The 26,032-nt window shown below is 36.2% G+C and overlaps 1 protein-coding gene across 3 annotated transcripts in view; it reads right to left on the reverse strand.

Moving 5' to 3' along the window:
* Positions 1-26,032, reverse strand: part of LOC111435475 (ABC transporter A family member 1) — a 75,226-nt gene that overhangs the window by 19,549 nt on the left and 29,645 nt on the right. For all 3 annotated transcript variants that reach the window (XR_002709077.1, XM_023072854.1, XM_023072855.1), the window contains exons 12-29: positions 25,062-25,279; positions 24,871-24,983; positions 23,749-23,855; positions 19,760-19,822; positions 15,356-15,442; positions 12,777-12,875; positions 12,520-12,704; positions 12,073-12,127; positions 11,897-11,968; positions 10,498-11,217; positions 10,211-10,389; positions 7,296-7,506; positions 6,262-6,345; positions 4,121-4,162; positions 3,942-4,038; positions 2,270-2,397; positions 2,072-2,176; positions 29-175 (exon numbers count right to left, since the gene is read on the reverse strand). Coding sequence is in view for 2 of the 3 variants with exons in the window: in XM_023072854.1 (XP_022928622.1) it covers positions 29-175; positions 2,072-2,176; positions 2,270-2,397; positions 3,942-4,038; positions 4,121-4,162; positions 6,262-6,345; positions 7,296-7,506; positions 10,211-10,389; positions 10,498-11,217; positions 11,897-11,968; positions 12,073-12,127; positions 12,520-12,704; positions 12,777-12,875; positions 15,356-15,442; positions 19,760-19,822; positions 23,749-23,855; positions 24,871-24,983; positions 25,062-25,279 (2,712 nt within the window). In the remaining variant the exon portion in view is untranslated. The remainder of the gene's footprint in view (positions 1-28; positions 176-2,071; positions 2,177-2,269; positions 2,398-3,941; positions 4,039-4,120; positions 4,163-6,261; positions 6,346-7,295; positions 7,507-10,210; positions 10,390-10,497; positions 11,218-11,896; positions 11,969-12,072; positions 12,128-12,519; positions 12,705-12,776; positions 12,876-15,355; positions 15,443-19,759; positions 19,823-23,748; positions 23,856-24,870; positions 24,984-25,061; positions 25,280-26,032) is intronic.

The raw sequence follows: 26,032 nt of genomic DNA on the forward strand, positions 1-26,032 counted from the left end.
TCTATTGAAGCAAGAGGAACATACAAACCTGTAGACCGAGATAACAGATTGAGGCACCAGTAACATTCCAATCATAAACCCCATCTGTTGTTTTATCTTTCATCCCCTGCCGAAGAAGAGCCAACGAGGCTAGTCCATCAGCAAAGCAAAACCCAGGTGATATTCTGAAGAAATTCTGCTCGAATACCCGAGAAAATCAGAAAAAATTAATGTTAAATGCATGCATGCTGATGAGAGAACAAATTTCCTGAGAACAGAGGGCACAGATAAGCAGATCTGCATCAAGATGTCTAGACTATCAATATTATTGCCACAGTAGCACACGGACGCGAAAATTAACTATAATGAGATAGAAGTTAATAATCTTATTGATAATGGCTCACAGATGTGCACAAAATACATAGATAAAAGTCTATGGTGATGGCATAGTTGGTTGATTCAACAGAACAAGAGAGAGTCTAAGCTTTTCTGTCACTATCAATAGAGAAGGGTATGTGGTTTCTGTAGCAGAGACTGGCATGAATAAATCCTTCTCTGACTTATGAAATTAAATATCAAATCTGTAGATTTGTATCAGTATTATTATGTTTAGCTTAGATATTAGTTTTTTTAATCTTTTAATTACTATTTAATAACCTTTTCTTTCATAATTAGTTTCCTTATTGTAAGTTCTCTTGTATTATAGGTATCCACATTTGTCAGAAACTTCAGCCATCATCCTCACTGGCGTAATGTTCTTCCAACGTCACCCTTGTCATCGTTGTTACGGTGATCTCTTGTGGATATTGTTTTTCTTAGGTCAATTTGCTATTGTTTCAGACACCTGTGTTGAAATATCATCACTAGCCCAATAGAGTCAAGCCCAATAATTGTACGAGCCCATTGTATAGTAGAGATTTTAGGAAAGAGATCTAGCTAGATATTTTAGGAAAAAGATTCAGATTTGTTAGGTCTAGATTGCTTAGGCTCTAGTATAAATACCCCTCCCCCCTACCTAGGTTAATCATTCAAGAAATCCAAAAACAATAAAAAAAGCAGTAGTATTCTACAGAGTGTCTTGTATTCTCTTCTCGATTGGTCTTAATAAAGAGTGCAAGTGTTTCCCACCGAGAGTTGTGTTCAACAACCTGATATCATGGGACTTTTTTTCTTATCGTCGTGCATTCTTTTCCACTCCTATCTGTTTTCATCATGTCTGCCATCCCCTTTGTATGTTATTAGCATGCTTATGTGCGTATTCGTGGTCCATTGTGGAAGTCATATGAACCCTAATTCAGTTGGAACCCTAAGTCTCTTTAATTGCGAGTTTCATTAGTTTTCCAATCGATCCCATACAAAGCCCCCACACTGACTGTTTTTTCAGCCATTCCTAATTTACCTCTCCTAAGGTAGGTATTTACTGTTGGAATAAACTCAAATCCACACTCAAATGCTGAAGGTTAGTTTTGTTTAAAATAAACTTACTGTTAATTTGAGTAAGTTTGTTATGTCAGGAAAGTTAATTTGAAAAAATCCCGTTGAAAAGTTTTTCTACGGAATGATGGTAGGGGTTTATGAGCGTTTCTCTCACTCTATTATTAGTGTTAGAAAAGGTATAAATACCTAATCCTTTTCTTGTAAAGTCAGAGCAAAAGAGCAAAAAAATACAGAGCAATAGAAAAGGCTTTTGATAAAATCAGTGTTCTTTGTCTCCTTGTCTCTCCTAATCAGTGTTCTTTGTCTCCTTGTCTCTCCTAATCAGTGTTCTTTGTCTCCTTGTCTCTCCTCTCTCGAAATAGAGAGCAATAGAAAAGGGTTTTGATAAAATCAGTGTTCTTTGTCTCCTTGTCTCTCCTCTCTCGACATCTCCTTCACAAATACGCGAGTAGTGATTTCGCAAAGCGATACTTCACAAATTAGTGAGTTTTATTTTAACCTTTACAATTGGAGGTCTCATATAACACTTTAATTATTCTTATCGAGGCCCAAAATACAATAGGAGATGAAAATTGAAAACCATTTAGGAGAGTATTCACTTGTTAGCAGACCATCTTGAATAAACAGCAATAACAAAGGCATGAAGAGAACCAACCTTAAGAAAAGAATTTGTTTTTGCCATTGTTTCAATAAGCCCCATTATGAATGAAATAACCATAAGAATAAGTCCAGTGAAAAAGTGGACCGACAGAACCACATTCTGCAAAGAAAATGAGACAATATTTTGGTAAATAATGATGGTTCATACCATGTATTTTTAGATACAGTAAAAAGGTGATTTTTTTTCTTTTACCTGAGCCACAGTATGGTCAAAAAAGAAAAATGTAAGGCAATATGTTGATGATGCAATGGCCATTCCATACTCCAAAAATATGACGGCCGTTGCTATGAATCTACCTTTACCAATGAATTGATCCATACCTGCATACATTTTTGAAATCAAACAAATACGACAAAAATAAAATAAATACCAACGCACTGCACAAAAGTTATCTGAACTCATAGGTGTACAAAAGACTGACATTAATTTTGAAGAAAAAATAATAGATGAAAGATGTTAGGATCGCTCAGAACGCATACACTCGATCAAGATGAACACAAAGAACATGAGAGAGACAATTCACGAAGGAATATTAGCTAAAGGTTTTATTAATGACTTCAGGTATGTACACGAAGAGAGAACACACTCGATCAAGATGAACACAAAGAACATGAGAGAGAAAATTCAAGGAGAAATATTGGCTAAAGGTTTTATTGATGACTTCAGGTATGTACACCGAGAGAGAACACACTCGATCAAGATGAACACAAAGAACATGAGAGAGAAAATTCAAGGAGAAATATTGGCTAAAGGTTTTATTGATGACTTCAGGTATGTACACCGAGAGAGAACACACTCGATCAAGATGAACACAAAGAACATGAGAGAGAAAATTCAAGGAGAAATATTGGCTAAAGGTTTTATTGATGACTTCAGGTATGTACACCGAGAGAGAGCACACTCGATCAAGATGAACACAAAGAACATGAGAGAGAAAATTCAAGGAGAAATATTGGCTAAAGGTTTTATTGATGACTTCAGGTATGTACACCGAGAGAGAACACACTCGATCAAGATGAACACAAAGAACATGAGAGAGAAAATTCAAGGAGAAATATTGGCTAAAGGTTTTATTGATGACTTCAGGTATGTACACCGAGAGAGAACACACTCGATCAAGATGAACACAAAGAACATGAGAGAGAAAATTCAAGGAGAAATATTGGCTAAAGGTTTTATTGATGACTTCAGGTATGTACACCGAGAGAGAACACACTCGATCAAGATGAACACAAAGAACATGAGAGAGAAAATTCAAGGAGAAATATTGGCTAAAGGTTTTATTGATGACTTCAGGTATGTACACCGAGAGAGAACACACTCGATCGTATGTACACCGAGAGAGAACACACTCGATCAAGATGAACACAAAGAACATGAGAGAGAAAATTCAAGGAGAAATATTGGCTAAAGGTTTTATTGATGACTTCAGGTATGTACACCGAGAGAGAACACACTCGATCAAGATGAACACAAAGAACATGAGAGAGAAAATTCAAGGAGAAATATTGGCTAAAGGTTTTATTGATGACTTCAGGTATCTACACCAAGAGAGAATACAAAGCATTGCCTAATGGGATATATATATGGTTTCAGTTTACTAAATATAGTTTTAACAGATTTAACCAGATACATTCTACCAAATATATCTCTACAAAATCTTTACAAAATATCTACCATATATATCTCTATCAGATCTTAACGAAATATCTACCATATATATTTCTACTGGATTTTTTACTATAGATAGGCATCAGGCTCCGTATCCCAACACGAGATGTGAAATAATGGAACAAAGTTACTGAATAAAACTCGGAATCATCAAAACTCTGGAAAATGAATAATTAGAAGAGAACGAACGTACCAAAGATGTAAAAGAGTACTAGTGCTAAACAAGTAGGAACCAAGAAGCTTATAACGTCCCATAGGTAAGTAGATATCCAATATGAAAGCATTGAAACCTGGTAACAGTATATTGTTTGAAGACAAGGTCAGGCTTAAATGTTTTAAAAAATATGAGAAGCAAATGAAGAGATGCCTTACCCCACTGATCATTTGCTGATGTTTAGCTTTTGTTTCACGTTCCTGCATAAATTTAGATAATTTTATCATGTGTTGAAGAACATTTTCGAAGCCTTATAACTTTTTGTAGATATATAATTATATTGTTTTCTATGATAAATGAAGCATTTATTCGTTCTAGTTTCTGATACGTCGGACACCACGCCGACAACAACTTCATTCGGAGGGAGATCTTTTCAAACATCTTTATAATACGATTGAAACATAAATTCAAACTAAAATCTTTACACTATGACGATCGAACCATGACCGTCGAACTGAGTACTTTAGTGAATACCTAGGGAACGTTTTAAAGGATAAAAACATTTTACAAACATTTTATATCATCCCACTTGTCCATATACCCCTCAACAAAATAAATTTGTTGAGTGAAAAACTAGACATTTACTTGACGTTACATGTGTCATAGTATTTATGAAGAAAATGTAATCATGATTACCTACCAGATCAAATAGGATCCCAAGTCTTCAACTTAGTACCTCTTGAATATCTTACAACTGCGTTTCTCTAACTACTCGCATACGTTGTGTTTTACAAAAAAAAAATTGGTTGCACTCGGTCACAATCGCACCCTCTTTGGACATTTACAAGTGATTGTGCAGCACTCACTCTTAGCACCGAATGAGTCAGCCAACTCGAATACATGTTGCCTACGGCCGGACGACGTATTCTCAAGCCTCTGGCCCCGCTTTGAGAAGACGGTTTTAGAAAGCGGGGGTAGAGACAATTGCATTTGGGTCTCAATTTATCAAATTTGCATAAAATAGTCCCCGTAGACTCAACCTGAACTAAATACTATTGAATGATGGAAGTCCCACATCGGCTAATTTAGGGAATGATCATGGGTTTATAAGTGAGGAATACTAACTCCATTGGTATGAGGCCTTTTGGGGAAGCCCAAAGCAAAACCACGAGAGCTTATGCTCAAAGTGGACAATATCATACCATTGTGGAGAGTCGTGTTCGTCTAACATGGTATCAGAGCCATGCCCTAAACTTAGTCGTGCCAATAGATTGGTAAATCCTCAAATCCTCAAATATTGAACAAAGAACTCCTAAAGAAAAGGAGCCAAGCCCCTCCTCGAAGGCAGTCAAAAATGACTAAGACTCCAAAGGAGTTGAGCCTCGATTAAGGGGCGGTGCACTTTGTTCGAGGGGAGGTGTTGGATGATGGAAGTCCCACATCGGCTAATTTAGGGAATGATCATGGGTTTATAAGTGAGGAATACTAACTCCATTGGTATGAGGCCTTTTGGGGAAGCCCAAAGCAAAACCACGAGAGCTTATGCTCAAAGTGGACAATATCATACCATTGTGGAGAGTCGTGTTCGTCTAACATGGTATCAGAGCCATGCCCTAAACTTAGTCGTGCCAATAGATTGGTAAATCCTCAAATCCTCAAATATTGAACAAAGAACTCCTAAAGAAAAGGAGCCAAGCCCCTCCTCGAAGGCAGTCAAAAATGACTAAGACTCCAAAGGAGTTGAGCCTCGATTAAGGGGCGGTGCACTTTGTTCGAGGGGAGGTGTTGGATGATGGAAGTCCCACATCGGCTAATTTAGGGAATGATCATGGGTTTATAAGTGAGGAATACTAACTCCATTGGTATGAAGCCTTTTGGGGAAGTCCAAAGCAAAACCATGAGAGCTTATGCTCAAAGTGGACAATATCATACCATTGTGGAGAGTCGTGTTCGTCTAACAAATACTACCTTTGATTGCATATTCTTGCATATGGAGATTTGCAGATCATCTAACCACTTGAAATTTGACATATTTTCGACGTTTTCTTCGGTTTTTTACTCCATCCTAAACCCTAATTCAGTGAACTAACACAATTAGCCAGGTAAAAATATCAACTTATTCTCACGCTAAAAAAAGTATCAATACTTTTACAGTTGGGATAACTTGTGATGTTCGATTAAATCATAGGAACCAACGTGTCACTTTTAAAATTATGAACACCAAATTGAAACCCGACTCAAAGTATAAAGACTAAATTGAAAATTTGTGACCATTGAGACCAATTCGGAACTATGTCAAACCATAACGAACACTCATAAATAATTCATAATGTGTTAAGAAGGGATCTATAAGTACTACCTTCACAAGTGAGACAGCAAATGATGCAGGAATAAAACAGAATGCTATATTAACGATGATAGCAGCAGCAAAAGCATCCAGATCCTACAAAATAACAGGATTCTTCTTGGTTAAGCGTACAAATGAAAGAGATAATACAGCACATAATATTAAGATTTCTTGTAATACAGAATTTATTAGATACGAGAAAACTTGCAAAAGAATCCAGTGTTCAGTGAATATAGGAGCAATGAAGCAAGAGATAGTAAATATATTCTCTATTTACTATACAGGACAAGTGTTTTTGGAACGTTAAACTGTCGATATACTTTTACTATATGTGGACGAACAAAGCGTGGAATCTCTATTTAAAATGTAACCTGTCACCGTCTTTGAAACATTGAGTTCTATAAGTTCGAAACTAACAATGTTCAGAAAAGATCTGCAAGAAGGAAGTCATGAAGAATATATGGTCTAAGTTATTTGGAATAAGAGCATCTTCCACAAACTTCATGCATATCAGGACGCATAAGAGCAATGCAGGCACATAATAGTAAATATATTTCCCTACTTACATAACAGGTAACATATGTTAGGATGGCAACATGCCAAATGAATACCCTGCAAGGCAAATAGTTACGCTGATGGATGACGATTCAGGTCAAGAACACAGCGGGCCAGAAGAGCATATTCCTTAGAAAAGAGGAATAATTTTATGAAGAACGAGATGAGAGAGATTGTCATTTTGTGACTCAACACCGTTTTATTATTATTATTTTGTTAAAAAACAAAGGACTTTCTATTAAGATTCTAAAGGAACATGGGAGGGATTGGGCAGAACGTCGCCACATAAGGCTACCCGAGTTCTTAATTCTCCCTACGAAACAAATAAAAAGATTTCCATTAAGATTCTGAAAAGTACAGGAGAGGGATGCATAAGGACCAAGGATTGACACAATACGAATCTTCTGGCCTGTCATCTTTATCTTAGATTTAACAAAATTCATACACAGAAAATGTACCCATACTCATATAAAGAGAAAGAAATCACATACATGACGTTGCAAGCGTTGGCTTTTTGTCATGGGGAGAGGGTGATTTCGTGTTTGAATAGTCATATTCTGGTCACCAGTAGCAAGCCTCAGAACAGCAGCATTCACCAAATTGATAAAGGTTGGAGCAGAATGCTGACAAGAACAATTGTGAAGTACAGTATATCCTATACTGCCATCACCATTCTGATCATCCATTACAATCGCTCCATACCTAAAGAGCATAAAAAGTAATCATAAATGGACGACGTAATTGCACGGCTGCTTTTGAGGAGCCATGTGCGCAAATACAGCATATGTTACAATGTGTTCTATGCTAGGATAGACGTAATGTTATTGCATTTATTTAGATATATACTTGTGAAGCTACAAAATTCATATTTATAATTTTACATAATATGAGAAGTAAGGAATTCAATGGCTCTCTTGTAACCTAACTATTTTAATTGTTATTACAAGTTCATTTTGTTTTTAAATTTAGGATATTTCATTTATAACTTGCTACTATATGTGAAACTACAAGTCTCTTAAAACATGTCGTTCAGGCCAAATATGATTTAGTCAAAATCAGCAGCCTCCCCAATATTCGTGGGCATGTTGCTCCCAACATTATCAAGCTCACGAGCATCATTGACAACCTCAGCCATTTTACAGGGACGACTCTAAATCTTTCTTCTGGCATGACATTAAGCTCAAATATGAAAGACTCTTTGTTCAAGTCATCAGGACAACAAAAATTGCGATCAACGAGACAGAAACAGAGACACCCGACAGTTGTCTTAAGAAAACCTATTAGAGGCAGAGATTCAGAGGATTAAGCTCATTCACCGCCACCGTACAAGGAAATACCCCCACCACATTACCCGGCCATATTTCTTGGATTATAGAGAAAGAGGGCATTTGCAAGAATATCTGGATCACAAAGCTCCACAAAAAAATGCAAGGTCTTCTTTGGTTTTTATCATTAGGAACTATCAACACAGCTGATGAAATTTTTACAAAATAAAAGAAAAGAAAAACATAAGCGAATAAAATTCAAAGGATAAAATCCTGCTACAGCTATATGCCCCAGTTAGTGCTCCATGTCCAACCACACTGGGCCGATACGAACCACTTGTTCATATCCTGCCCACCTGCTTCTCACTTCTGGTTCCCTTCCACGGGAATTCCAAAATTCCTTGGGTCCAGCACAACATTAAGATTGCATTATTACAAACCTTTTATCGCCCTTTTTCTCCTTCAGATAAAAAATAAACTCTGTGGCTCCTTCCCAGTGCAGCTATTTGTAGGGTAATTTGGCTAATCATGGAAGAGATTACCAACAACTACCAGTTTCTTATAAGAAATATATATTTGATATAAATAAATTGAGTTAGTTCAGCTCCAATCACTTCAAAATAATTACTTTAACTTCCTTCATTTCAACCTGTTCCCTATAGGCCTAAGCTATATAACGGCACAGGAACTGTCCATTGTACTTCATATTTTTTTGAAGATTAATAAAATAATCATGGTTTTCCCGAACTTCACCAAGATTTGATACCAAAGCTTTGGAACTCCGCCTGCACAAAAATGACGGCATCCAAGAATCTGGCAGTAGGCAGGCAAATGGTCCAACTCCGACTGGCTTCACATGGCTGTGCTTGAATTTCAACGCTGCATTCTTCCTATGGAATGGCTACCCAATATATCAGTTTAAGAAAAGGTTTAGTAATAGAACCTAAATGAAGTTGGCTGATCATTGCTTTTCCATAATTAGTGCACCTAAACTTGGGCTGTAGGAATCTTAGTGACAAGTGGAAAATAAAGATCAGGTGAGGCAAACAAATGATCAGACTATAAAAGCTTAGGGATTTCCAAAATTCCAAGTGACTGCATGCTTCTTGAATTGCTAGAACCCTAGTTGGCTACAAAATGAATGTAACAGCCTATAAGGTCCAAGAAAACCCATAGTTCTTCTAAGAATTTTGAAGTAGGAAACTACAACATGATTTTTAAGTTACTCGGGTCTGCATTGATACTCGCATGAAATCCAACAACCAAAGTGCTCCAAATCATCTTCAGAAAATTGAAACACCTTAATATTCACGTACAGTTTATGGTTTTGGGTTAAGACTGTCAGTAAATGTGGAATATGGGTTTCCAAATTAAGGCTGTAGACCAAAACTTTATTGTAATCAACACAGGGTTGGTAGAATGAAGGGAATCCTAAAATAAAGACGGTAAAATGAAAATAAAAGACAATATAACTAGGAGTAATATCTTACAGCCCATTTGGATAGTTGATATTATTTCATAGGTATAGATATTAAGCATCCCAGATTTAAAAGCTTGAATTTAAACGTTCGGGATAATAAATGCTTGTGTTTGAACAGGAAAGATGTTTGGGATAACAAATGTTTGTGTTTGAATAGGAAGGATAATTAATGTCTGAGAAATGTCTGAGAGTTTTCACCAATATGGAAGGTATAAAAACAAAAGCTCCTATTGGATGAGTTTTCAAGTTTAAAACTGAAAACATGTGAAACAAACAAGGATATAAAATATTTATTTTTTTCTAAGAAACCATACAAAAACAAACGAAAACAATAGAACCTTAGAGAATTATAATAATGCATGAATATACCTATATAAACACTATAAATGGCTAACACATTTCAAACCAGATGGTAAAATCATAGTGGCTCACATACGTTCAAAATGCAAGCTAAGAACGTGGTTGTAATGAAATTAAATTTGGGAATATTTGGAGTCAAATCATGCTTGGAGAAAATGGATGGACCATGTGATTAATCAAATAAAAAAGGACTTCGGGCTATTAAAAAAATGCTGCTGAGATGTATCCATGTTAAGGAGTTCCACAAAAGCTACACTAAAATATTTCAGACAGCATAAAATTTAAAAATATGTCGGCACACCTTGATTGATAGGATTCATTGAAGCTAGACATCAGATATTCACTCATGGATAGTAGAATTGGTCCCAGAGTTTCCCCTGCTGCTTCTATTGCATTGGACAATGCTTTTTCAGCATCAGGGAACTTATACGCACTAGGTTTATATTCTTGAATCCAGCCACCTTCAATATAGTGTGCAACCTGTGCCACCAAATAACACTCAAGTTTTAACCACAGGAGTATCGATTGCTGCAAGCGAGATAGCCTACACAACGTAGAAAAGAACAGGTTAACATGATAACTGATAACCTGCTTGGAAATGTGCCAGCGCAGATCGAAAGGAATTGGACCACCACCACCACCACCAATTAATTGTGGATTAAATTCTGAAGTTGTCAAAGTTACCGACTGCTGGTCTGGATGTGGCTTGAGCCTAAGAAAGAGAAGACCAACAAACAAGAATACAACAGGAATCAAAAGTTGGAATACAACTGTCCTGCGGTCTCTACGAGCAGTTATGGCCCTCTTAATAAATAATGCTTTTGAATGTTGCCAAAACTTTGATCTCCATAGTATATCACACCCACAGCACCCTAAACTCAGAAAGTTTATAATACTGAAAACTGTTGAAAATACCAAAGCACACGCTCTTTTTACTATGAAAGCCAAGAAACCAGCCTTTTCAGATATCCCAAAATACTGAGATTCAGTGATTTTGCTAGGCGTATGATGAACAGAGATATTAGAAACCACAGAACTACCAAGGAGAGAACTTTCTTTCTGCTCACTGGGTGCAACGTCAAAATCACATCCAGCAACTTTTAGGAATACTTCCTCAAGAGTGGTAACAGATATACCGTAACTTTCAATTCCAAGATGGTCTTTTTCATCACCAGTATTAGTATCCGAAGAACAATTCATTTCGAAGTTAGAAACTGATCTTTGCATATAATTTTCAATTTCCCGAAACATGCTCTCAAATGAAGAAGCAGATGATATAGGAAGCTTAAAGGAGATCTCAGTCCCAACCTGAAAAGCATGGCAAACATTCATGTACAAAAGGAAACACAAAAGGACAAAAAAAGGTCAAAATTGCCTTATGTTAAACTACGAACTTCACAAAAAAGTCTGTGCCCATCAATTTTCCTGGTTACCAACTATATCCGTGCATTCAACATATTTTGAACACATGTTCTTGTTGGCCAAGGCATCATGAGCACTGATATAATATACTAATCCTTGAAGTAAAGCCTGGTTTCTGGAAGCAGGGTTGCTGAAAGCTCGTGCACAGAAAAGTAAATATATATTTACACATTGAGAAAGATGGAGAGGGGAGAGGCAAACATACTTATGAATAGAAAACCACCTCAATAAATAAGAATCAACAAAGCAGGCTGATAAGTTCATAGGTGAACTGCCAAAACCTTATTTTCAACATATTTCATGAGACACTCCTGGTGAACAATGAAAACATTGAATCGTGTTTGCATATATTTTCGTTCTTCAATCATTGTCAACCGAACGGGCTTTTGTAGCATCTAGATACAACTGAAAGTATAGCTCATGCAAGAGATTTGATCAATCGTGAACATTCTTCAAAAAATTTCAAGCATCAGCTAGTTTTGGGTAGGCTATTGGTGAGCCTACATGACTACACTATTGCTTATAATTGAACGGAAAACAATGAATAGGCAGGTGAATTGATTACCTCACTCACACAGACTGCTGATGGAATGTGACGATAGATGATATCTGCAGCAACGGATACAGTAGGTGCAGACTGAAAGGAGACATTGTGACAAGGAATGAGGCCAAAGGTTGCAGATTATTGAAACCATCATTCAGTAAGTTCATAACGAGAAAAATGTTGGAGGAAACCCTCACCTTCACTAAAGTAAGAGTATAACCAACTCCATACTGATGCTTCAAGAAAAGAGAACTGTAAAAAATAATAATAAATAAATAAAAGAAATGAAACTAGAAATTATGGTTTAACTATTTATCCACTAGCCTAGAGGGAAGTATCAACAATATAGTGTCCACATCGAATAAATTTCCCATAGTCGAGAGTTTTCTATGGGAAGACTTTGTTTTTTTAAGTTTATTCTTAGTAAATATTAAGGGTCAAATTTTAATTTAGTTCATTAGTTATTTGTTTCTCTTCTTTCCTTTCTTGCATCGTGTCTTTTTTCTATATTAATTAATGGAGAATACAAAATTTTCGGGACTTATAAAGTTGTAATCAATGTCAATATGCTTCATTTGATCACGACCCATGATGTAATTGAATCTTTTGCAATGACTATGGAATCATGCTACCAGAAGCTATACCTTCCACAACATTTCAGAGATCCATTAGCCATAATGGCTATCCGATCTCCCAGTTCATCTGCTTCATCCATTGAGTGTGTTGTCAGCAATATAATTCTACCCTTTTTTATCTTTTTAATTAATTGCCATGTCAAGCGCATTGAGTATGGATCCATTCCACTTGTAGGCTCATCAAGGACGATAACCTGTAACATTAAAATAATAAACATGTAGGAATTATTGAGACGTAGCTTAGCTTTATTTAATCAATAAACCACCTTGCTGTCCCCTATCAACGCTATTCCTAGGGACAGTTTCCTCTTCATGCCGCCAGAAAGAGCCTTCACAGGAGTGTTAATTTTATCAGCCAGGCCAACCTGCGCATAAGGATAGAAATAAATGAACGGTTGATCTTTTCAAACCGATCCCAGTGCACAATAACACAGAGGTAAAAACAAATCTGATTATTTTTCAAATCAAAAGTAGGAAAAAATTGCAGTGTGAGTAAATGAACTCATCATTCTTTCCAAACAGTACATTTAATTGTTATCTACCATGCAAAATACAAAGAAGAAGAAAATCAGGTTTCTGAGCTAAATCATATGAATTAAAAGTTCTACGAACAGGAAAGCTTGGCCAAAACTTTGAACAGAAAATATACATTAAAAAAATGACATCGAAACCAATAGTCTTCCTGCAGCAACTACTTGTTAAAGGACATTCCATATTTAGCCGAAATGCCCACATCAATTCCGCCCATTATCGTGAATAAAATCAGGTTTCTCAATTCATTCATATCAGTCCATTCTTCTGGTGGCCAAAACTAAGTATGTTAATAAAATAAACATAATTTTTACTAGTCAACCCATCATAATACTTGAAAATAATTATGAAACTATAAGTACACCACTGTTTCCAGAACAATTTCCCAAACAAAGATGGAAATGTTTCCATTTTTTTATGCTAATGGTTGCAAGTGTAAATTATCTTCTTCTTTTTAAATTAATTTTCGGAGAGGTACATGTGTAACCAAATACCTAGATACTAGGTATCAATACAAATAAATTAGGGAAGTCACCTACTTTCCTTATTTAAAAGGATTACACAAATATTTCTTAACTTAAGCCTAGGAAGTATACAAACATTCCTTGAATCATGGTCATTCCCACAACACTCCACCTCAAGGTGAGGAGTCGATATCATCCATTCCCAACTTGGATACTAATTTATGAAACATTGAGTTGTGAAGACCTTTCATTAGTATATCTACTAGTTGAAGCTACGAGCACACATAATTAAAGCATATGAACACCTTCTCTAATTTCTCCTTGATAAATGTCGATAATTTCAATATGATTTGTCATATCATATTGGGTAGGATTATGTGCAGTATTGATAGTTGGTTTATTGTCGTAGTACAACTTTATCAGATCATCTCCCTTAATTTGTAAGTCATTAAGAATTATCTTCAACTATAGGAGTTCACATAGCCCTTGGAATAACTCATAATCCTGATTTGATAGATGATCTAGCAACAACATTTTGCTCTTCACTCCTCCATGTTACCAAATTAGCTCTAAGAAAAGTACAATACCACATAGTAGCTCTTCAGTCCACTATTGATCTAGCATAGTCTATTGATCTAGCATAGTCAGCAACGGGGTAAGCTTCAAATGTAAAGGAATTGTTCCGTTTGAACAAAATTCATTTACATAAAGTTCCTTTCAGGTAACGGAATACTCTATATATTGCCTCAAGGTGAGGCTCCCATGGATCATGCATGAATTAGTTAATTACACTCACTAAGTATGCTATGTCTGGTCAAGTATGAGCTAGATATATACGCCTTCCCACTACGTAATACTCTATATATTGCCTCAAGGTGAGGCTCCCATGGATCATGCATGAATTATTTAATTAAACTCACTAAGTATGCTATGTCTGGTCAAGTATGAGCTAGATATATACACCTTCCCACTAGCTTCTGGTACGATTCTTTGTTCATCGCAAGTTCTTTTGACTCCCCTAATTTTTTATGTGGATCCATTGGCGTTGGTGCATATTTACATCTGCTTCCTCTGTTTCCATCAATAAACTCATCACATATTTCTGTTGTGATATGAAAATGTCCAAAGCTGAGTATGCTACTTCAATATCGAGAAAGTACTTTAGCCTTCCAAGTTCTTTCATCAATTTCCTTCTAAGTTCAAGCTTTTCTTCTTCATTATTTTAAGTGACTAAGATGTCATCTACACACACAAGAAGCATTGTAACTCCCCTTGATTCTAAGTGTTTGATAAAGAAATTGTGATCTCCTTGACATTTCTTATATCTACGGTCTTTCATTACCTTTGTGAGTCTTCAAAACAACGTTCTTGGCATGGCATGTGTAAATTATCTTGTTTCTTTTCATATTAATTTTTAAAGAGGTACATGTGTCTTTTATAATACAGAAAAGCTAACTAAATCCCTGGATACTAGGTAAGAATGAATCCCTAGGTACCTAGGTCAACTACTTCCCTTATTTAATGGGATTACACAAATATTTCTCAACTTAAATTTCTGAATTACACCAATATTCCTTAAATCAAGATCATTCCTTCAACACCAATTCGTAGAAGTTTATAAGAGTTACAATGTAATGCAATGACAAAAATGATTCCATTCACAATGAATAACCTAAGAAAGTATCAAAAAGATTTATGCAATCAAGTATGAAAGAACAAATAATAGCAGAAATTATTAGTCATACTTGCACAAAAAATCCATGGTCGTTCCCATCGAATGCTGCAAAACTAGAGAATATGTATGCTATTCCAATAGAAGCCTGTTTAAGGAAAACTTAAAAAGTTCTTACTTCATTAACCATATCAACAACAGTCCTTTCCAAACAGTCTTCTTTCACTCCTTTCAATGTGGCAAATATTTCCAAATGTTCTCGTACCTGTATGAAGTAATGAAATGAGAAGCATCCAATAAAACTAATATAATACCAAGTATCAAACTAAACCATGAGAATAAGACGAGACAACTAAAAGTTGGAACCATTTCAAAGGTATATGGAAACTAGTTGTAACAGGCACAGAAACAACGATACGTGTATTGACATGAATGTAATATTAGTCTCAAGATACATATATACATATCTGTGTGTGTATTTTTAACTGGAAACAAAACTTTTCATAGGAAAGATGAAAAGAGACTAATGTTTCACAAGATACTAACTCTAAAATGAACGAGGAAGAAAAAAAGTAAACGCAAAAAAGAATTACAGAGGACATATAAAAGCATTCCAAATCAAAACGAAAATCCTAAGGAAAACAACCCTGAGGAAGCTTCTAGGAGAATTGAATCAAATCAATCTATCTAGGAGAAAAATCTATCAGGAACAACGTTTGACTTCAAAAAGCCTTTGATTGCTCTCCAACCAAAACTCTAAAATAAAAAATACTGGCTTGCTCTTCGAAGGTTTTGTATCTTATTGTGGGAGTGTAACCGCCCAAACCCACCGTAAGCCGATATTATCCTTTTTGGGTTTTCCCTTTCGAGCTTCCCCCTCAAGATATTGAAACGTGTCCGCTATAAAGAGAGGTTTCCACACAGACAGACTCTGCAGATAGGACGTAAACGGACTCCACTCTTCACCTTTCCATTGTTGGCTTTCCTATTATCTTAACATCTTCATAGATTTTCACATCTTTTGGCCCAAACAAGACATAGTTTCCTAATGTTGTTAGTTGTGACACTGACAACAAGTTCTTCTTTATACCCGGTACATGATAAACATTATGTAGTAACACTATATCAGATTTATTACCAGACATGGTTGTCGTATTGCCGATTTGAGCAATTGACAATTGTGTGTTATTTGCTGTGCATACCATAGGACTTCCCTTTGTACTCTTTCTTGTCTTGCAATTTTCTTTGATCGCCAATCATGTGGTTTTAGCATCCTGAATTAATAATCCAGTCATTCTCATAATCGATATGCTCTCTCATCATCGCCATTGAGTGTTAGCTCGTCTTCTTCTATGCCTAGTACCTTTGCATCTCATTCCTCCTTCATCTCCATGTTGGAGGATGCCATATTGCTTACGACATATTATTTCTTGGACCAACAATCCCTGGACATGTGGCCCTTCTTCCCGCAATTGTAGCAAATACCTTTAAATGTCTTCCCTTGAGAGCGTTCGTTGTCGTTTTTCTAAGCTCTTCCTGGTTGTGCAGTTCCTTGGTGGCTTCTTCCTTTGTCACCATTTTTGTATCCACGTTTGGTAGACGGCATAGGGTTGCTTCGACATTCAGTTGTGTAGAGTGCTTCTTCTTCACCCTTCAATGTGATGCCTCGCTTCCCATTTGTTTAGCTATGGTTTCTTGGCTGGCTAACAAATTTTCGAACTCTACAAGTGATGGTTGAGTGGGCCATCCTTGTACAGAAATAACGAAGCTTCTATATTCTGGTCGCAATCTATGGATAATGATCCTCTTCATTCGAGCTTCTCCAAGGCAGATTTCGAGTCTAGCTCAGTAATCTCTCGGTAGATCGACTTGACTTTGTGGAAGTACTGAGCAATTGTCATGTCACGTTGTGAAATTGATAACAACTCGTTCTCTAAAAATTGTAGTCTCGTATTCTTCTTCTTTGAGAACAACATCACGAATATGTCCCATGCTTCTTTCGGTGTCCCTGTCAACCCAAATGTGCTCTAACATCTCTTCTTCGATTATGATTTTCAAGGAAAACATTGCTTTGCCTGCTTTGATTCTCCATTTGCACAATGCGTTGTTAGAATTCTCCTCTGGCGACATAGTTTCACTCCCATCAACGACCTCCCAAAGGTCCTGTCCTTGTAAATAGGATATCATGCATGTTGTCCACGTGTTATAGTTGTTGTTGAGTTTCTTGATTCCTCCAACGATTTGGAAATCACCCATCGTATTGGCAATACCTAGTAATACCGAACAAGTCTTTTCGACATAGAACTTGCAGAGTAACCAACTCACGACACAAAGAAACTCACTCACTAATAATCTCAATAAATCGTGTCTGATGTGGAAGATCAGACAAAACTGCAACCACAAAGCATACTAAGAATTCAAAGAGATCAGACAACTTATACTAACCTCACTCTGATACCAGATTGTTGAACACAAAACACTCGCACTTTTTATTAACACCAATCAAGAAAAGATTACAAGACACTCTATAGAAACTAGAGCACTCTGTGCTTTGTATTTCTTTTGGGATGAAAACCTAAGTAGGGTGGAGGGGTATTTATAGTAGAGACTAGACGATCTATTTCCTATAATATCTCAATCTTTTTCTTAAAATATCTCAATCTTTTTCCTAAAATATTTAGATATCTTTATTCTTAAAATACCTAAATCATTTTCCTAAAAATATCTAGGTATCTTTATTCTTAAAATACTTAAATTATTTTAGCAAATGGGTCATACAATTATTGGGCTTGACCCTATTGGGCTCGTGATGATATTTTAACACACCATTTCTCATATGTTTGCACCATCTCAATAAAGTCGGGCGAGTAGCTAATAACATGGACAACAAGAACACTATTAACATAATGGAAGAGTTGGGAGAAGAAAGATTATTTACTTGTATTTAATGCCTGACATTATTTACTTCCATGACTTACCTATGACATTATTTGAAGCTTCTTTTGTTTAATTTGAGTCATAGCCTTGTAGAATCGATTTTTTACCATATTGGAAAAAAATCATCTCTACTTTATTTTCATGAATATCTTCACTTTTTCCTAACTTTATTTATATATCAAATAGTAATTTTCTTATTTTTACGTGTTTAAAATTAAGTATTTATTTTTCTTACATATAACATAACTATATCTAATACTTATTTAGCATTTTAATACATTTGTCTTGCTTCACTAAAGCGTCCTCATTTGACACCATAGAGTGTACATTACACCATAGACTGCACATTACGCTTTGAAAACGCTGTCAGTAGTTCATTGTTACTATGCCCTTACTAATATCCTATTAATATCTCCTATATACCTCCTATTGCTACTCTCAGATTTCCAATACAAGAACAAAGAGCTTGTTAGGCATCACGACTCTCCACAATGGTATGATATTGTTTACTTTGAGAATAAGCTCTCATGGCTTTGCTTTGGGCTTCTCCAAAAGGCCTCATACCAATAGATATGTATTCTTTTACTTATAAACCCATGATCATTCCCCAAATTACCCAACGTGGGACTCACTCCCAATAATCCTCAACAATCCTCTCGAACAAAGTACACTATAAGCCTCCCCTGAAGCTTATGGAGCTCTCGAATAGCCTCCCCTTAATCGAGCCTCGACTCCTTTCTCTAGAGCCCTTGAACAAATCCCCTGAGGCTTATGGAGCTCTCGAATAGTCTCCCCTTAATCGAGGCTCGACTCCTTTCTCGGGAGCCCTCGAACAAAGTACACCCTTTGTTCGACACTGTAGTCACTTTTTACTACACCTTCGAGGCTCACAATTCTTTGTTTGATATTTGAGGATTCTATTGACATGACTAAGTTTAGGGCATGACTCTGATACCATGTTAGGAATCATGACTCTCCACAATGGTATGATATTGTCCACTTTGAGCATAAGCTCTCATGGCTTTGCTTTGGGCTTCCCCAAAAGGCCTCATACCAATGGAGATGTATTCCTTTACTTATAAACTCGATCATTCCCTAAATTAGCCAATGTGGGACTCACTCCCAATAATCCTCAACCGAGCTTGTATCTTAAAAACTTCGAACAATTTCACTGAGCTTTCACCTCGCCAGGTAAACCATGAGTAAAATTTCGACTATAGAATCCAACATTAGTCCATGGGAAATACAACAACGAGCAAACTTCCAGGGGTACAAATGGATGTAAATAAGAAAACACTTCAAACATGAGAAAAACTAGCAATCTCGCTGTTTGCATTTTGTTTGTCATAATTTTTTAGGAACAGAAACCAGGGTGACTGTCCTCTCTTTATCATTTTTGCCAGGAAGGTTATGAATCATGACTCTCCACAATGGTGATATCATCCACTTTAAGCATAATCTCTCATGACTTTGTATTTGGTTTCTCTATACTTATAAACCCACGATCATTCCCTAAATTAGCCAATAAATTAGCCAATGTGGGATTCCCTCCCAACAATCTTTAACAAGGAATAATAATAAATATAATAATAAGCTCCGGATATATTAGTAGTGACAAAGGAATAAGCTAAATATTTTTGCTTACAGTCAACTCTGGGAAGAGAATATCATTCTGGGGACACACACCCAACCCTTTCCGTATCTCTTCCTACAGAAAAAATTAACAAAAATAAGTATCAAGATTGGAGAAAATCATGTTGTACAACAATGTCAATAACAGAATCATGACATTTCAACAAGATACAACATAATTGTTTGGATAAGAAATATATATATATAAAAAATGATAGACAGCAAAATGCATCCTTCACAAAAATCTACAAACAATCCAACCATGTATTCAAAAGGGAGCAAAACGCACCGCCCTTTTATATAAGAAAAGAAACTTCCGTCCGATACAACTACAAATGAGTATGATGTATGATATTAATATTGATAAAAGATTAAATTTACCATAATTCATCAACTTAAACATTTAGATTGATTAGTGTTTTAACATTGAACCATAAAGCAGAAGATCCAGTATTCAAACACATGTCATGACATTTCTTCCATAATTAATATTGACATTTGTTGCAAGCTAAGGTACCTTACTCTTTTTTTTTCTTTTTATCTGCGTCTCTAAAGTACATAGATGTGATGTCCCACGTTGGTTGGGAAGGAGAACAAAATACCATTTATAAGGGTGTGGAAACCTTCCCTTAGCAGACGCGTTTTAAAGCCTTGAGGGAAAGCCCAAAGAGGAGAATATTTGCTAGCGGTGGATCTGGGTCGTTACAAATGGTATCAGAGCTAGACACCGGACGATGTGCCAGCTTTCTCGCTGTTCCTCGAAGGGGGGTAGACACGAGGCGGTGTGCCAGTAAGAACGTTGGGCCCCGAAGGGGGTGGATTTGGGGACGGTCCCACATCGATGGGAGGAAGGAAAGAGTGCCAATGAGGATGTTGGACCCTGAAGTGGGGTGGATTGTGATGTCCCACATTGGTTGAAGAGGAGAACAAAACACCATTTATAAGGGTGTGGAAACCTTCCCTTAGCAGACACGTTTTAAAGCCTTAAGGGGAAGCCCGAAAGGGAAAGCCCAAAGAGAACAATATCTACTAGTGGTGGATCTGGGTCGTTACAATAGACCTTTTATAATGGAAAAAAAACTAACTAATTCCCTAGAGAATAGGTAACAAAACAGGAAAATAGAAACACTAACTAATTCCCTTATTTAATGGGATTACACCAATATTCCTAAGAATAAGGTTATTTCTTCAACACTCCCCGCAAGCTAAGGAATAAATAGATTGGATACTAACTCATGAAATATAGAGTTGTAAAGTCCTTCTGTTAGCACATCTGCTACTTACAGTTGTAAGAGCACACACCTCATATATATTATCTTTGTCTCTAACTTTTGATTTTAATATGTTTTTTCCTGTCATACTGGATATCATTATGAGCAATATTGATGGCTGACTTGTTGTTACAATATAACTTTATCGGGCCTTTTTTTAATCGGTAAGTCATCAAGGATTATCTTCAAATATAACAGCTCACAGTCTTTCTGCAATAGCTCAGAATTCTGATTCAGCAAATGATCTAGCCCCAACATTTTGTTCTTTACTTCTCCATGTTACCAAATTACATCTGAGAAAGTACAATACATCGTAGTAACCTTCTGTCCACTATTGATCCAGCATAGTCAACATCAACGAAAGCTTCCAATGCGAGGGAGTTGTTCCATTGAACAAGATTCCCTTTCCTGAAGTTCATTTCAAGTAATATAGCACTATGGATCATGCATGAATTAGTTAATTACACTCATTGAGTATGCTATGTTTGGTCAACTATGAGCAATATATATAAGCCTCCCTACTAGCCTCTGGTACATTTCTCTGTTCACCGTAGGTTCTTTTGACTCTCCCAATTTTTGATGTGGATACATTGGCGATGGTGTAAGTATACATCCGCTTTCCCTTTTTCCATCAATAAATCCATCGCATATTTATGTTGTGATATGAAAATGTCTTGAGCTATACACGCTATTTCAATGCCAATAAAGTATTAATTCCTTCCAAGTTCTTTGATCTCAAATTCTCTTGTCAATTTCCTTCTATGTTCAATCTTATTTAGGATGTCATCTACACACACATAACTCCCCTTGACTCAAAGTGCTTGAGAAAGAGAGTGTGATCTCCTTGACTTTACTTATACCCACGGTCTTTCATTACCTTTTTGGTTCTTCAACACCATGCTCTTGGAGTAAAAACTCTTGAAACAGCTATCATTCATGTCTTCAAGTCTAGTGACCAAAGTAATGCCATCAGGGAGAAATCCCAATGGTTGGACTGCAACCTTTTCCTTAATATCAGAACGCAATCCTCCCACAAATCTTGCAATCAATTGTTGTTCAATCTCTGCCAAATCGGTTCTTGCATCAAGTCTATGGAATTCCTCCACATATTTTTCCACCGTACAGGTACCTTGCCTGCAACTCTATACTGATTGTACAAAATTTGCTCATTATTGGCGAAGAAAAATAAATCCTTCATTAGCTCCTTCATTATTTCACAAGTATTGATAGGTCAATTGCCACATAGTTCGGTTGATTTCTAACTATCCCACCAAGTCGAAGCTCCTCCCCGTAATTTAAGTTCAACAAGATACACTTGCTTTCTTCTCGCCCTATCAGCATACTCGAATGATCTTTCAACGTTCTTAACCCAATCCAAAAAGTACGTATGTCAAGTTACATCTTGTATTCATACTCATTTCTCCTTTATTCTTTGCAAATATCACTAACATCTTCTTCGCTACTAGATGAATCTAATTCACAGCTTAGTCTACTTAGATTTACCTCTTCCCTAGCTCTTTTGAATCTCAATCTCGAACAATGAGGTAGTCGTTCGAGGACTGCTGAAAACTCCCTTTCTTGAATAAAAATAGCGTTGTTAGCTTTTTCTTGGTGCCTAGGACCTTCTTTGTTGTCCCTGTTTCTCACCTGAGTTGGATTAATCATGAGTTGTGCTATTTGTCTTGTCATTGTAACCATCCGATAAATCATCTCCACCGCTTTCTGTAAATTTCCACATTGTCCTTCAACCGTTTGCAAGTGACTGGCCATAGAGGTTGGGGAGAGAGTGTGGAAAGTTCTGCTTCTTTCCTGGTGCCTCAGGTGTCATCTCCACCAGCAGAAGCAATTGTCTTCTTGATAGCCATGAGTCCAAGGATCTTGGAGCTCTAATAATCAAAGAACAGGGACACAGAGCACAAGATGGAGACATGCTCGTCACTTCTAGCCACCTTAGTCCATCACCCAAGATCCAAATCAGCACCAAAAAATATCTCTCTTCCTCACAGCCGGGCCGGCTTGGAAGCAAGCTACCTGTTGCCTATCTAACCCCCTTTTTTCTTATTAGTTAGATAGGTCGCTCTTTTCTCTAATAATCACGTATCTTCCAAAACATGATATACAAAAAGACCTTGAGTATTTTTGTTACTAAAGTTATTTTACAAACAATAGAGGCTTCTGTATTTATAGAGGTTAATCTCTCACATGGGTTGATGAAATAAAAAGCCCTAAACAACTAAATCAATAAGCTTCGGTACATATCTATGCAATAAAGACTAAAATACTAAAGACTGGAAAAAGATCTAACCGAACTACATCACTTCTTATATAGGAGGAGTTCTTAATATATAAAAGGAAAGAACCAGAATAAGAATAGAATCAATACTACATGGTTACAGCTAATTAACATATTTACAACCAAAATAAATGAAGAAATGGATAACTCCCAAACAAGATAACTGTCCATTAATTCAAATGCGTATTAGTTTTGGGGACATTTTCCGTCATTTAAGTAAATAATAGTTAATCTTGTAAATTGTTTAAGTTATTTCATAAAAGATTGAAATTCTTCAATATTTTCTATTACACGTACAGAATTGGAGCTTGTCAGCTACAGCCTCGAAGAAAGTTATCAACAGTTATGGAAAAAAAATTATAAATGGATATACAAAAAGGTGGAATGAAATAGAAAAGGTTCAAAAGAGAAATTTAGGCTGCGTAAAACACAATTTACCATGTCTGTTATGATATTCTTTCCAAGAACCAGAGCATCCCCAGCAGTAGGAGGAAGAAGACCAACAAGCATGGATATTGTCGTACTTTTCCCAGCTCCATTATGACCTGAAAAGTAAAAAATCAAATTCAATGATCGTATACTATGTTCTTATATGTTTGAGGCGTGTCTTGAAAAGCACCCTCAAGCAGTGCAAAGGCATCTCGCTTAGCCTTCACTGGCATGTTGAAAGACTTTGGATCATATCACAAGTTGATTTTGATGGTCCCAACTTCATTGGCATATCGAAAACCTTGTAAGAAGGTGCTCCATTTGTCAAGTACAAAATACAAGCCCGTACACTCTACCAACTCGAAAGACCATTTGGGAAGATTTGGTGGACTTTATTTCAGTTTTACCATTAACCAAACGAGGTAACAATTCTACTTCCGTTACACTTAATTATTTTAGTACGATGGTTCATTATTGTTAAGCTTTTAGATGCTTTCAGCCTTCTAATTTGGATAGCATGACTGTTGAACAAATGTTTGGAGGGCTGAATTTGAAACAGCATATGAAGGCTCTTTAGTTCGACGTGTATACAGCTTTTCCTAGGTGTGGATACTATGGAATGAAAGAAATAGTGAGGCAGCAACCATGAAAAGAAGTCTCAATGAAAATGTATTATATTCATTTTCTCTTTCCGGACACAAGTCTAAATTTTTGTAATTGCTCTATCGTACAAACTAGTTGGAGAGCCTTCTTTGTAACTGCAGAATGATTCAAAAAATCAAGCTCCTGAGTTTAAGTTTAATACTAGAAGTGTCAATCAAATGAACAAAAACCAAATAGTTGATCTTTCACAAAGCTAGCCTCAAAACTTGGGTTACCCATTTTCTAGTCCTTCTAAACCATTCAATAAACATTACCAATTTTATCAGATCTTGATCTTCTCATAGCGGTTAGAAACATATTCAAAGCTTGAAGCAAGTGAAAAACTCTACCATATCTTCTAGTCAAAATGCAAGTCGTATGAAAATGGAACTCTTTGATCACTCGAACATGTGAACAACAAGAACATTTTAAAGAATGCTTAATAAATAGTTGCAGAGGTAGATGAATGAAAGCACCAAAGAAACAAACCTAAAAGAGCTAGAATCTGATTTTCATAGAGAGTGAGTTGTAAAGAGTCGACAGCACAAAATTTTCCCATCTTTGTATCATAAACTTTATGAAGATTTCTTATCTGGATGCACCTACAAATAAAGTTATGGTGTAAGTAGAGAAGATGGAATTAATTAAGGGCAATAACTAACAAACTATAAGAAAATGACCTGCCATCGAGCTCTTGTTGCTTCATGTCCAAACTTATACCCTCTACTACAGTATTAAAGGTGATATTACCAGATGCATTAGCATTTTCTACAGAAATTACATCAGCAGTTTTACATTCTATGGGAGTTTGATCTTCGATAATCGTCCTTTTTCTCGAGAAGAAATTGCGGAGAAAGCAGCTCCATGAATAACCAAATCCATTTTCCCTTGAAAGAATCTAATTAATAGACAGAATAATTTAGATACAATTCAAAAATCAAAAGAATGAGTAAGATAGATGCAATAGTCCACAAAACAAACTATTTATTTTCGATAGAAAAAAAGACCATAAAGACGGAAGAATCAGCATATTGAAGTCATTACTGCAAACCAAAATCCACCAGTGTATTATACCAGGTAAAAGATTAAGTGAACGGAAAACCTTTGACCTTTTTTATCAATCACTATTATTAAAAAGGGTTGATCTAATTGAAAAGGGTTTAAACAAGAATTTAACAATCACTCTCTCCCGTAAACTCCTTATTCTATGATTGATCCGACCATTTTCTTTAGGTAGAGGCTGAAAAGAGGTTTGAACAGAAGTCTAAAGAGATTTGAACAGCAGTCTAAAAAGGCTAATGCTGCACAAAATAATAGGTTTAAAAAAATTATAAACACAAAGTGAGTGCAGAATAACCTGAAAAACATAGAGTGCTGGTCCTACAAGAACAAAAGTTCACTCGAGTCTTGAGTGTCCATAAAAGAAGGGCAAAGGAAAAAAAGCCATGATGATCAGAAAAGGTAAGGTTGGTCGCTGCGTTGGCCATGTTTACCAAAATACACAAGGAATTGGGTATATTTGTGCTTCTTACAACTTGTTTTATTTGTTATTTAATTAGTTTTAATTGTAGTTATTGACTGCAAATCAAAATTTGGAGTATTCTTTCTTTTCTTTTCTTTTCTTGGGGGGGGGGGGGGGGGGGGGTTAAGG

This window comes from Cucurbita moschata, unplaced genomic scaffold (assembly GCF_002738365.1).
Source record: "Cucurbita moschata cultivar Rifu unplaced genomic scaffold, Cmos_1.0 Cmo_Scf00049, whole genome shotgun sequence".
Classification (NCBI taxonomy): domain Eukaryota; kingdom Viridiplantae; phylum Streptophyta; class Magnoliopsida; order Cucurbitales; family Cucurbitaceae; genus Cucurbita; species Cucurbita moschata.